This window comes from Struthio camelus, chromosome Z (assembly GCF_040807025.1).
Source record: "Struthio camelus isolate bStrCam1 chromosome Z, bStrCam1.hap1, whole genome shotgun sequence".
NCBI lineage: Eukaryota > Metazoa > Chordata > Aves > Struthioniformes > Struthionidae > Struthio > Struthio camelus.
The window spans coordinates 31,946,576-31,960,237 of record NC_090982.1 but is presented as its reverse complement, the minus strand read 5'-3'; the positions used below and the strand labels follow the sequence as shown (position 1 = coordinate 31,960,237).

The 13,662-nt window shown below is 41.9% G+C and overlaps 1 protein-coding gene across 8 annotated transcripts in view; it reads left to right on the top strand.

Moving 5' to 3' along the window:
- Positions 1-2,926: 2,926 nt before the first annotated feature.
- Positions 2,927-13,662, top strand: part of LOC104140717 (Golgi membrane protein 1) — a 41,881-nt gene continuing 31,145 nt past the window's right edge. Inside the window, exons 1-3 of one of the 8 annotated variants that reach the window (XM_068928839.1) lie at positions 2,927-3,035; positions 9,832-9,953; positions 12,508-12,687. In XM_068928839.1, coding sequence (XP_068784940.1) covers positions 9,855-9,953; positions 12,508-12,687 — 279 coding nt within the window. In that variant the 5' untranslated portion in view covers positions 2,927-3,035; positions 9,832-9,854. Of the gene's footprint in view, positions 3,036-3,067; positions 3,237-3,489; positions 3,561-3,741; positions 3,792-9,785; positions 9,954-12,507; positions 12,688-13,662 lie in introns of those variants that run through there. The other 7 variants (XM_068928836.1, XM_068928837.1, XM_068928840.1 and 4 more) reach the window with 7 other exon arrangements.

Below are 13,662 nucleotides of genomic sequence, written 5' to 3'. Positions count from 1 at the left end.
CTATGAAGCACAGACACATAACACTGGCTTGGTAGTATTTAAAAAGAGTAGACTGGACATGTCAAGCGCTTATGCGTCAGTTACTCCCTGGAGACATAGTATTTCAACACTTCAGAACAATTTTTTCACATGAATTAGCTCTTCTGATCTGTTTATCCAGGAGTTCAAGAAAAACTAGATGTACCCTTTCCATAACATCAGCTTCAAAGTACTTTGTACCTCAGGTATTTTTTTAGGGACTTTTTAACATCTGTCAGAACCTACTGCTTATGGTAACGTTCCCATGTAGAGTCCTGGCAACATGACGAAGACTTATTTTTTGAAAGCTTGTGTTGTTATCTTTCACGTGGTAACTCTTAGTGTTAAAAAAATGTGCGTTACAGTCAGTTTTAATACTTCCTACAAAGATAAGACAATATTTGTTCTTTTACAATTGTTCTGTTGACTTTTGTTTTTCCCGTGTGAACATATCCTGTTTTCCCTGATTATGCCAGCTATATGATCACACATATAGTGCTATGTTTCCAGTTAATCTCATAAGTAACTGGTATTTTACAGATTTGGGTACTTCTAATCCCTCTCTCTCAATACATGTCTAATTTTCTTATTTCAGCGTAATTGGTAGTTTTGATTTTCACAAATATCTGTGGAATGTGGATATGTATTATGCAGGTGATCCACTTCCATCAACCTTCTGTAAATTACATTACTTCTAGTCCATGCTCTTCAGATGCAGTATTTTAACAGCAGTAAGTACCTAACTCAGATAGGTCTAGTGTATAGTGTTCTCAAGTACAAATTTGTCTTCATTCTGAACACCAGCTCTGTGCTGGGTTAAGGGTCCCACTGTCTTGGAAGCTCATACAAACAATCCATTATTAAATTTATCACTTCTAGTACTGGGCCTAACAGATCTTGCTGAGGTACTTAACTTTATTGCAGTTTAACGCACTTAGAAGTGCATTCTTACTGGCTCCAGGGAAGTGCTATAGAATATCGTTCTTAAAGATCACAGCATTCTTGTGCATATATAACAGGAACTCATGTTGAGTTATCTGGCTGCTGTATGCCATCCATTTTGCTCTTTTGAACAAGAATGTGTGGTTTTCTTTCAAGAATTCTTTGCTTTACCACACTTACATTTAAAGACAAAACCAAATTATATTTAAAGACAAACTCACAAAACTTGTATTTGTCTATGATCTTTGTTAAAAGATAGCTATTCATTTTTTTAAAATATACTTTAATGTTGCATATACCAATTTCTGTACAAGATGGGTTTTAATTCTAGTTTAAAGTATTGATTTATAAGGAAAGTAATCATAGCTATGAAGCATAAATAGAGCTGTTTGTTACCTAGGAACCGTTTTCTGCAGTGTCTAAGCTTTTCACAAATTCCTCTTGTCAGTACCAGTTACTGATATTTTCTGAAACACTGTTAAGTAATGACTGCAGATAAATATTTTGAACTAGTCTTATCACTCTCAGTGTGTTTAAATGTTCTTAGAATCACTTTTCACATGCTGCACAGTGCTGTATTTTTCAACTCTGTTAATTTCTTCTTGGATCCATATAGCAGACAGTGATGGAATTAATAGAACCTTCACTCCCTGCTAAAGATTGGTTTTACAGTCAATAGGTTTTTCTGTCTTATAAGGTATTTCTATATCTAAATGATTTGTTTTGCCTTTTTCCTGATCTTTTGGACAGAGCTGCAGCTCCTCAACACAACCTCTTAAGACTGCAAACATAATGGGTCTGCAGAATTTTTAGCTGTCTGTAAGCAAGCAGGAAAAAAATTAGTTAATCAATGATCACAGCTGCAAACAGTCCTCATGTCTTCTGCTTGCACAATAATTCCTAATGAATAGTTTTATTAGCTTTTATTTTTAACATCATCTTGTCTTAATGACAAAGATGAATGAGCCGTTTTCTGAGTCTCATTGTGTTTTTATGAATTTCACAAGCAATCCAGTTCCCTAACCATTGGAAACCCTGTTTTTAGTCATAATATAACTTTTAGTTGTAAAAGGATCCATTTTCCTTAAAAAAAGGAAAAAAAAGCTCCCACTCAGGAAATTACATAGCTCCCTAACTAGATGAGAAAGGGGATGTAACCCAACATGGCCTTAAACTTGTAACCAAAGCCTGTTTCTGATTTAGACAAAGCTATTGTGTGTATTGTTAGAAAAAGAAATCTGTTCTCTCTGGTGAATGCTAGAATGCAGGTCTTATACTGATCAATTTTAAAATGGTTTTTGAATAAGAAGCGGAGGAAAGGTTTAAATTCTGCCTCGTCGTTCTTGAACTTGACATATATGAACCATCACTTAATGTTAACTTTGCACCCTTCGTTCAGTTACAAATTTCAATGTACTTATTTCATGTACCAGTACCAGATAAATTCCGTCAGGGATATCTAACCTCGAAGTAATTGCTTCTACCCAAGACGCTTAGATTCACGGGCATATGTCTTAGCCTGCAAATGGCATTACAGTAATTCTGATACTCGGCTTTCCCTCTGATGGTTTATGTTGCACGTACAAAAGCAAACACCCCGAAACAGCACTCATATCTACATGGTGTCAAGCATGCAGCCGGGTTAGTAACGATGGAAGAAAGCTAGCTGCCTAGCGCTCTTTGTTCCGACGTCTCTGAGCTAAGAAAAAGCTTCATCCGCCTGGCTGTCACCCCAAATATACCGAAGAGTCTTTTTCAGGTTTTGTTTTCCCGCCGGTGCTGGGCTCTCCCCTCCCCCCCCCGCCCCCCGCAGCTTTGCAGACACCGTCGCGCTGCGCCCTCCGCCCCGCTCCGCTCCCGCCCCAGCTCGGCCGCCGCTCCTGCCCGCCGGGCGCCCCGCCCCGCCCCGCCCCGCCCCGCCGAGCGCCGGGGCAGCGCCGCCGCCTCCGGCGGGACGGGCGAGCGGGCGGCCGCGGCCCTGCCGCAGGCACACGGCGGCGCTGCCAGCGGCGGGGGCGGCGCGCCGGCGCCGCGGGGAGGGTCCGGCCATCCGGCAGCAGGCGCCGCCGCGGCAGGTAGGTGGCGGGCACCGAGCCTCGCCGAGCGCCGTGGTCGTGCGCCGCGGCAGCGGCAGCGGCAGGGCCGGCGGGGCAGCCGCCGCCGCCTCGGGGCTGCCGGCCGCAGGGCAGGCGCCGCCGGGGGCACCGCAAGGTGAGCGCCGCCTGCCCGCCGCCGGCCTCGCGGTGTGTCCCGGCCCCGGTCCCGGCCCGCCGCAGGTGAGGCGCGGGGGCCGGGCCGGAGCGGCGGCGCGGCCGCCCGCGGGCAGGGGGCCGGGGCCGGGACGTGCGAGGGCGGCGGCGGCCGGGGGCTGCCGCGGTCTGCGGGCGGGCGGGTGGCGCCGCGGCGGGGGCCTGGCTGGCCTGGGCGGGCGCCGCCAGGCGTCCCTGCTGGCCGGGGCCGGGGGGCAGCGGCTGTTGGCGTCGCTCCGCAGGCGCGGCAAAGTGCGCCGCGGGGGGCGGAGGAGCCGTTGGGGGGGAGGGATTAAAAAACAGAACAAAAAAACCCCCACGATGGTAGGAAAAACGGCCGTTTCGTGAACGGTAGGCGAAAGTATTCGTCTGCCTGAACGCGCGTCCCTCTGACTGCGCCCGGCCGGCGCCCCGCCGGCGGCGGTTGGGGCGGTTGGCGGGGGGGGGCAGAGCCCTGCGCGTGCCCGGCGCGGCGCGGCGCGTGCCCGCCCCGGCAGCTGCCGCTCGGGCGCCGCCTTGCCGGCCCCTCGGCGGGGGATGCCCCTTGCTCTGCCGCGGTCAGGTTGCCTGGACGACTGCAAGGTGGGGATGTTTGTTCGGGTTTTTATTGAACCTTGATCGCGGGGTGAATCTTTGTAAATGGCCCCTCATCTTGACAGCGCTTTGCTCAGGAAGAGGTGTTTGTAACGCTGTTTTTTTTTTTTTTTCTTCCCCTTTAAGGGGAGGTTTGAGTGTTTTCCAGTAAGGTAATAGGTGTAATGTTACTGGACTGGAGAAACTGTAGCAATTTTGTGATTTTTTTTTTCTCGCTGCGTCTGTAAACCTGCCCTACTCCTTTTCCTCCTCTTGTTTTTTAAGATTATATGTGGGTACTTTTAATTGTAATGCAAAGAAGATAATTCACATGGTATGGAGAAAATACCTCATGCAAACTATTTTCTTAGAGATAAATTTAACTCTGACTCCTTGTGGAGGTCCTTCTCATGTATAATTTTTAGTTTAATTTTGTTTTCATACACAACTTTTTTCAGGTAGCAGTAATGCTATTTGCAAGTACAGCTAGAGGGCACGTTTCAGAACTTTTGTGTGTGGCTATTTTAGAAGATTTTTTTTGTCAGGCTACCTTCGATTATATAGTTTCTTTCATCAGACTAGGCACCTACCTTCAGTACCTCTAGATGCTTCTTAACTACAAACCTTTAGGAGTTTAAATGTATTTAAATTTAAGATAACATGTAAATTATTGTTTCCATTCTCTAGAATTCATTTAATGTAGTAGATTGTGGTGGATCAGTGAGTTTTGTTTATTAGCTTATTGTGAAGTAGTGAGTTAAAAGAGGAAAGATATACTCCCTGATTTGGAAAATACTTGGTAAAGTAACAATCACTCTCTCCCTCAACAGATACACTTTTTCAGTATTTTCATGCTTTTCTGCTCTGGTATTTATATTTCAAGGTACGTTAGAACAGGAAGACCTAAGATTGGAACTGAGAAGTATCAAATGATGCTTTTTTTCTGGGAATGATGAAAATGCTGTTGCTGAACCTGTTATGCTGTAAATGATACTCCTTCTCCTACTTCCTGTAAAAAGAGTAACTTGATAATTTAAGCAAATAGTGACTCAGTGACTGCAGTATCTGTATTTAAATTTTCTTTGGTTGGTTGCCAGTTTGAAACAACCGATTGTCCAAAGCATTGAACTTTGAGAAGTGGCTCTTCCCACATGCTTTAGGAAAGTGTTTTATCTTTCAGCCTGCAGTTTGTGGACTCCTGTAAAGGGTAGCTAGAAGGAGAAAGCTGGTTACCAGCAGGCTTTAAATCTCCACTGGAAAAACATTTATTCAACCTCTTTTGACTTGTAAATTCCAGGGAAAAAAGTAACTGAACAAGTGAAAAAAAAAAAAAATCTCTCAAACACTCTTGCTGTAGAAGATGACAGCAAATCTGAGTGCTGCATTTTATGACAGTGTGTTAGACGTATTTTCTCATCCCTATTGATGGTTAGTGTATCCTTGAAATCCTGAAGGTTTTTACTGGCTCTGACTAGTTTGAAACAGTGTAATTATGAATGCTGATACTTGTTATTAACATCTAGGTGTGAAGAAAAATGAGCAATTACATTTGTTTTTCAGTGGTGATCACTTTCATGTTGACTATATATGAAACTAAAAATAAAACTTGGTCTGATTTGTTTTATCATCTCTCTCCTTTTCCCTCCAACTCTCATCTTCTTCTGGAAGAGTGGTTGCACAAATATTTGGTATCTGATTGACGTTTTAAAATTTTTTTTCCTTTTTTTTTTTTTTTAATTAAGCCCAATTTCTGCTGCCTGTTAATCTTATGTGATCATGTCTGCGTATAGCAACTTGTGTAACTATCTGTTGCCAACAAAAAAAGTTTGATGGGTTTGCTTGATAAGCAGGTATGTTCTTATTCAAATAGTCTGACATAGGAAGTTCATGACAATATCTGAAAAAACATGTAATATTTCTTCCAAAACATCCCTAGGAAATCAAAGGAGTCCGCAACAGGTCAGGGTAGCACTGTTATCTCTAGGCATCCCTCACTGGAAGGAGGTTTCCTCTTCCAGAAATAGAAAGCTATCCCAGATATAGGCCTACTTTTCTGTGTGGGACATATGCAGGTAACTCCAAACTGCCTTTCAGTCCCCAAATACCAGGCTGTAAGTCAGGAACAGGACTTGGGGAAGGACTGTGCGCAGCACCGTGATGGCCGCTGTGATTCCCTGCTTGGTTTCCCTTCCCCTGCTGTTGCGCGGTGCTCAGCTTTATTCTGGTGATTAGAGCTATTGCTCTACTATGATATGTAATATTGTACATGTCCGACTCGTCGGGGTGGCTGCAGCGTGGGCCTGGGTGGCAGCTGTGCAACACACCGGGGGTGCACCCGGTGGTGGGATGGGTGCATGCGGCTGGTGGTTGAGCAACGTGGGCAGGCTGTGCCATCTGCCTGGGGGCTCACGAGGTGGGAATGGCGCTGCAGTAACGGCAAGCAGCTGGTCCTGCTGGACCACGATGCTGGATCCAGAGATCTTCCTAACTTCCCTCTGAGCTCATTTCATCCGGGGAGCCGTGATATGATTTTTCCCTGAGTAGATAAACTGACTCATTCTGCTAGAAATTAAGATGTCAATTCTGTGAGTGTCCAGTGTTTCTTCTGGATTACCGTGGTTGGGGGGAGGGCAGGCTTCGAGTACCTCATCTGCTCTGCTTGTTCCCACTCAGCAAGTCTCCTGCAGACGCGCAGAGTTGGCCCCTGCGAGCGGAGAGACGTTTGGCCTTCCCTTTGGGAGTCTGAAACGCACAGAAAGTCTTGCTTTGTCTTTGCCTGTAAAGTCTCAGTGCTGATTTGTTGATGTTACCTGTTGCGGAGATGCCTGTTGTTGCTATCCGGCAGTGCACAGTAAAATAGGAATTGCTCAGACTGTGTACTTAATCTTGGACATAACTCATAAAGATAGCAAACCAAAGACTGAAATCTGCTGTACAGAAATCAGACATTTTATGCTTTACAAAATATGTATGCGATACAGCATCTGTTTTTTCACATCTGTAGTAAACATCCATGAAATATGGATGCCTTCACGTTCAGTAAAATCACTTTCTTATCCATAAAATCAGAAACGTATCTTTTTGCCACTTTAAGTAAGTTTGCCAAACCAGGTATTTCCTGGAAAACTGGATGTACAAATCTATTTCCATATAAATGTATTTTTTAAGATATGTTTTATATTGTAAAAGCATGGGTGCATGTGTGCATTTGTTTGTGACAGAAAATTAAACAGAATTTTATTTTATTTCTTTTATTATTATTATTATTATTTTTTTTTTTTGGCTAGTGAGGAAGGAGATACGAATATTGCAGTTGAGGCAATCTCTTGGGTCTGTACTGCTTAGATTAGGAGGAAGATCTTTTTCCATATTCCTTCTCTTTCTTCCTCCTTTTACCTTTCCTTCTGTTAAATACAAAAACATATTTCTATTTAACATAAATTATTTAAGGGCAAACAACACTGGATTTTTTGGAAGGGGAAATGTGCTGAGGTCAAACATGCTATTTAGTGAGATCTGTGCTTGCTTATTTAATAACTGAAAACACCAAAAGAGTCACTTCGGCTCCTCAATTTGTGCACTGGGAAGGTGTATCAGCATTCCTAAAACATTGCTTCAAGCCTGTGCTTTAAGGTACATGGTGAATTCATCCTTCTTGTTTTGCACAATATTGTTGCCCTAGCTCTGAGTCTTTTCAAGCTGAATAGCTAATCTAATATATTTGTCCAGTAGCTATTTCCAAGGCAAGTCATTATTTCTAATAAAATAGATTGCTTTCTCTACTTCTAAGTGCCAGGGGAAAAATAGCAATTGTTTCATTCAAATAACACTTGGAGTGATGCAGTACATCTTGCAGTATTTCATTTAGTAATTTTACAGTGTTTTCAAGTGTACTGACTAATACTTTTACAAGAAAGAACAGGATACAAATTACTTTTTTGAATAAAAACATTAATTGGACTCTTTCATGAAATGTAGTATTTTATTCTGGTAAGCACAAAGAAATGAATTGTCTTGTTCTTAGCTGATGCGGGAATGCTGGTCATCCCTGTTTCCTGCCTCACTTTTTTGTCACTTTGGAGATCTGTGGTTTTTGGGGAATCTGCGTAAGAGGAGCAGACTATGTAATCAATCCTCTGGGTGCTCCTCTGGAGATGGGGCAGCAGGAAAGCAGTCTGTGCAAGGGAGTGTAAGCTTCTGTACTCCTTTGCTTTGTATATTGGCAATTTGTACATGCTTGTGTATTTTTTTTTTTTAATCTAGTCAGTCTTAGTTTTGTGCTTTACAACAGAAATGCGTTCCCCCCACCCCTTTTGCTTATTCCATCGCAGTCACTGCTGTTGCCTGTGGCTGCCCACAGGGGCTCTGCAGCATGTGTCTGCTCCTTGGCTGAATTTTGCTTAAGCAAGAAACTGAGGCTTTGGTGTTGGACCTGTACGCCTGCACGTGTATGTGTGTGTGCTAATGGTGTGCACACACAAAGTGATGGACTTGCAACCCAGCCAGCTGGTGCAGAAGCTGCAGCCTGAGTAAGGAGGCAGCATTTTCAGGAGGCCAGTTTTTGGCTCAGCATATGCCCCATCCCCAGCTGTAAATAAATGCACACAATTGTTTGAAATGAACAAGCAGATTTCTAATACTTACCAGCCTGGCAATCTGTGCACTCCCTGCTGAGAAGAGAAGAGGAACAGTTGTATCTTCATTTGAATCTAGCAAGGGAGTGTTTCAGAGGGAGGCTTTCCTCCAGGTGCTGTGTGTACATTAAACGTAGGTGAGCTATTGCGGGGTTGAGCGCTGGGCTTGTAGGACAATCAACATCTCTTATTTGCTAGCTGCTGACATTATCTCTTCCCCCTGCGATAAGTCCTCCTGTAAACCTTTTAAGAGTTGCTGTCATTATTAAATACGTTACAAGCTGTGAATTGCATCCATAGGGAAAAAGAAATTAATTTATTTAAGAGCATGCACCTTGTGAGACTGTACAATGTATAACAGTAAATCCACCTATTTCATATTGAGTTAGCGTCGGTGTTTGCTGTCTGTTTGATTTTCTGTGCTATTGTTTCTGGGTTTTGTCTGCAGTAGTGCAAGAAGTAAAAAAGTTCATCTCAATTTATGAGAAAGCAATTTGTATTTACCAGTTGTGCTAAAGACTCCCAGTAGAGTTTGAGGATTTGTTGAGCTAGGTGCTAATACATTCATGAAGACTAGATTTGCTCTTCTGACAGAACAGATAGAACCTATTTCAGATAGAATTGCAATTGCCCATTATCTCCACTTTTTTTTTTAAATGTACTGTTCATAGAAACAACCCAAGGCTCAAAAGCAAGTAGTACCTGCTGATTTGTCAAGGCAAGGTTGTTTACTTTCTGCTAGGAGTGGAAGAAAGCTGAGGATCAAAACAAACATTGTATGGTAAAATTTCCCATTGAAATCAACAGAAGTGGTGGGTTTTTTTTTTTTCTTTAAAAGTGTCCTTGAAGTTGGTTGGCACGATCTGTTGTTATTTTTTTTTTTCCAAATTTGGATCCAAAAAATTAAAATACTGTTTTTCAGGGAAACAAAATGAATCTACCTAAGCTTGGAAACTAGAGTGGAAATTACTCCTGAAACTGAGAGACTAAATTTGATTACTGACTGGAATGAGATAACAAGGAATTAATCTTCTATCTGTAGACCAGTATTGTCTAATTAACCTGCAGGATGGAATACATGGTAGGAAGATGGTTCATTTGTTTTGATAATTGCAGGTTTCCTTACATTATTAGGAGTATGCAAGCCCTTCTCGCTGACATCCCATGTGAAGCTAATAGCGTGGAAGCTAATAGTGTGGTATGGTCTTTTACCATCCTTCAGATGGAAACATCTTGGCAGAATGCTTTCCTTGCTAGGTGCAGTCCACTGACCTGAGGGCTGTTGCAGAATTACCATAGAAGTTTGATTATATGCATAAAGCAGTGGTAGCAAATGATGTAATGTAACATATATTATTTTAATTTGCAGGTTTCCACACTTGTTTGTTTGTTTGTTTGTTTTTTTGAAATGGTAGGGCTAGGAAACAGCCGCCGAGGGATGAAGTCTCCACCCCTTCTCGTAGCTGCGCTCCTGGCATGTATCATTGTTTTGGGCTTCAATTACTGGATTGCAAGTTCTCGCAGCGTGGATTTGCAGGTAATGTTGCCATTGCTCTGTGTGTGTGGCTTTGTACTTGTGTGGTTAATAAACATGGCTTGCAACAGGAAGACTGCTTCTGCCTGCGTGCGGTCAGGTAGAAACTTTGGTGTGTCCTAGCAATTTTCACAACTGTTGCAGTTGTGGCTTATCAGTAGAGAGAGAAGGAGGGGAATGGGAGCAGTGCCTGTTTATAAGAGGTCTGGGGGACCCAGAAGACCTGTGTGGGTGGTGCTTGTTACTAGTCTCCTTGCAAGGCATTCAACCGTTTTGCGCAGTTTGAGTTTACAGACATAGCAGATGCCATCCTGTTGTTTTTCTTGTTTTTCCCCACAGTACGTTGCAAATCAGCACTTTGTTTTTAATCTGAATTGGCCCCTGCCTACTTGCTCATGTACCTACATTTTTTTCTTATACGACCCGTTCTGGTGAACACAGTTGCTCAGTATAGAGTAAGATCAACTTCTTTCAATATATGTTGGGCAAACGGGGATGCAAGGCAACTTCTCCATGCACACACTCCTCACCAAGTACAAGGAAATCAGCTGATTCAGAGAGTGTCTAACAGTCTGATTTTGTATTTCTTAGGAACCTTTCCTAAGGAAAGCAGACAAAGCTGAGATAGGATAATTACTCTCTCTACTATTTTGTAATGGTAACTATAATTTCTGTGCTCTTGAGTTTGGGTTTGTAATCCTTACAGGACCATGCATCCTGAGGTTGAATACTATATAAATAACGTTTCTGGTTTGTGATTGTGTGTGCACGGTGGTTGTTTTTTAAATACAACTGAAAACCTGGTGATTAAATAAGGCTGATGAGAGGTCCTCTCAGTTTTTTTCTATGGAATTAATATTATCTCTTCATAATTGAACTAGATTTTAGAACTGATTTGATAGCTGTAGAAACTAAACTCCTGCTACGTGTCAGACTTCGCACTATTCATGCAGGATGCATGTCTTTGCACGTGCAGTTAAGGGTATGTCTTAGCTTTCCCTTGGTGAGGGGGGTTTGATACCATCATTCTGGAACTCAACTCCCATTTTTCCTTCAATCACTGGCCTCAGAATGGTGGCTACCAGCTGTTAATAGCTGTATCAAGACCGCTGAGGCTTCTCTGCGCAATCGTGGTGCAGCTGATAAAAAGGAAAGAATTGTTAACATACTAGCTTATTCTTGATCTCAGTAGCCTAAAGGAATAAAGTCCTGTTCCTCATTATTGATTAATGGTGTTATGTTGTACAGTTCCCTCAAAGTAGGCTTGAAAGTGGTTTCACTTCTGTGTAATAATGCACTGTGAATAAAAGCATAGCCCAAGATACGAGTGCAGCTTCTGAAGCACCATTAACCCATTCATTTTTTGGCAGGACTCTGCTACTATAATGACTAAAATGGAGTAAGTGCTCTTCTGTGCTCTTTCAGCTGAACTGCAAACACTTTTCCTTCCCCTTTTCCCCATTCCTTTTTTTGGCTCTCTCTGGCAATGCTGTGGAGTAGACAGGCAGTAATATGCAGCATACTGTGGTGTAACAGGAGTTGATCCATTTTCTCAGAGGCTTGGCAGATGCCATAGGTTTTTATTTTATATCCAGTTTTTAATCTATCAGGAACCTCCACGTTTTTTTACCTGATGAAATTCTGGTGAGATTTTTTTTTTTTCCTCCCTCATCTTTGTTTCTAACACTTTTGAGTTAAGAGAAAGATATTGATGACTCTTCAGCAACAAAAAAGAGAGCAATGCCCTGAGAAGATTAAATTAATACTTCAAAAGGAAGAAAAGAAAAGCCTTTACCACATCTGACTCAATGCCTCTATGTTGTGTGTGGCTGTATTTGTGCGTGCATCTGTGGGTTAGTGTTGAATTTTCTTTCGATTGTCACCACTCTTTGGGCAATCAAGAGGAGGGAGACTTTTTCACTTAAAATGAGTTCTTCTCATATATATGTTTGTTTAAGAGGTATGTATACTTAGTTGTTTCCATAAAAATTGGGCAGAGTTGTCCTTCCTGAGCTGCTTCTCAGGTCTTAGAGTAAAACTTGCTGATGATTTGAGAGAGGAGTTTACTCTCTGAGTTAGTTCAGCATCAACACTGGAAGTGCAGTGATATCAGAATTGTGTGGATGGGATTTAGACAGGTTTTGACTTTGTACCGCTTTTTGGGAAAATGTTTTTTGTTTGTTTGTTTTTAAGCTGAACTATGTAGGCTGCTTTACATTTTTCTTAAAATATTTAACTGAAATTTTGATAGTCTGTACAATATATGACCTCAATCCGTTATTTATCTAAGACTGTTTTGTGTATGTGTAAGTGACTGGCAGATATAACTAGCTGAGGAAAATATTTTGATGAGACTAGCATCCTTAATCTGTTATTTTCCCTGCAATGGGGTGGTCCTTAAACGTGGACAATGTTGGAGAAGCGTCAGCAAGCAAGAAGATGGACTTGCCCGTTATCTGTTTAAGTTCTCTCTGTGACGTTTGAATACGTTCACCTTTTAAACAGCCACTTACAAGAAGCATTTCTACTTGTTTTTTGCTAACTTGTTTTCTCTCAGAATCGGATCATGGAACTAGAAGGCAGAGTCCGCAGGGCAGCAGCAGAGAGAGGTGCAGTTGAGTTGAAGAAGAATGAATTCCAAGGAGAACTAGAGAAGCAACGACAGCAGATTGATAAAATCCAATCCTTGCACAGTTTTCAGATGGAAAATGCCAACAGACTACATCGGGAAGAGAAGGTAGGCCTCGTCTAGCTACAGTTTACCCTGAGACTGTATTTCACCACGACATTCTCTGCAGTAGAATAAGGTTGCTTAAATGTTCCAGCTAATGGTTTTGCAGTGGATTTTTGTGTTGTGAAATGTATGATATATGTATTATTGTATAATGTTTCATAAATGGAAGCTGAATGTATATTGTAGCCCTCAAAGTGATAAAAGACTGGTTTAGTGGTCTGCAATGGAGAAAAATTTTAGTTGAAAAATGGGGGATGAGGGAAAGAAATGAAAGCGTACAGAATAAGCCAAAAATCTAGATTTTTATAATTCCACTTCATCAGCCTTTAAATGTGCAATATTAAAAGCTGCAAGTGACAGCACTTCTGAAAAATGCCTCTTCTCCTGCTGTAAATCCCTGGTACAAATACCTTGGATTGGCCTCTGGCTTTCTTTCCTGTATGCTAATGGTTTTTAGGAAGAGAGGAAGCTGCACCAGCAGATATATCTGTACTGCCTTCTTAAGCAAGCATAAATGATTGTCTGCTTCTAAGTATGTTTCAAATTGTGTGGCACTTCAGCCTTCTTCTCCTCAAACCCAATAACGTTTGGAGACATCCAAGTAAGTGGTAAGTGGTTTACCCTTATGTGATGGCCTGCTGCTCAAAATGTGTGGTGTACAATGTATCTTCTGTGTTAAAACTCTCGTAAATGAAACATCACCAGATGAATATTTGAAAGTCTTGGAGAAGGAAAAGCTCAATAAAAACCAAGGTGAAGTGTTTGACTAATATGCATGTTAGTGGCATACATTTTTATTTTAAAATCGTTTTTATCTGAGCTCTTCAAAGAAGTAGTAAACCAATTCTTTTTACCTATTTTGGAACAGACACATTTCTTTGATAATTTCTCTATCCTCTTTGAATTAAGTGTTTGGGTATGCTTTAAAAAAAAAGTGCAGTGTGTTTTTTTGTTCATTTATTTATTTTTAACTGTTTG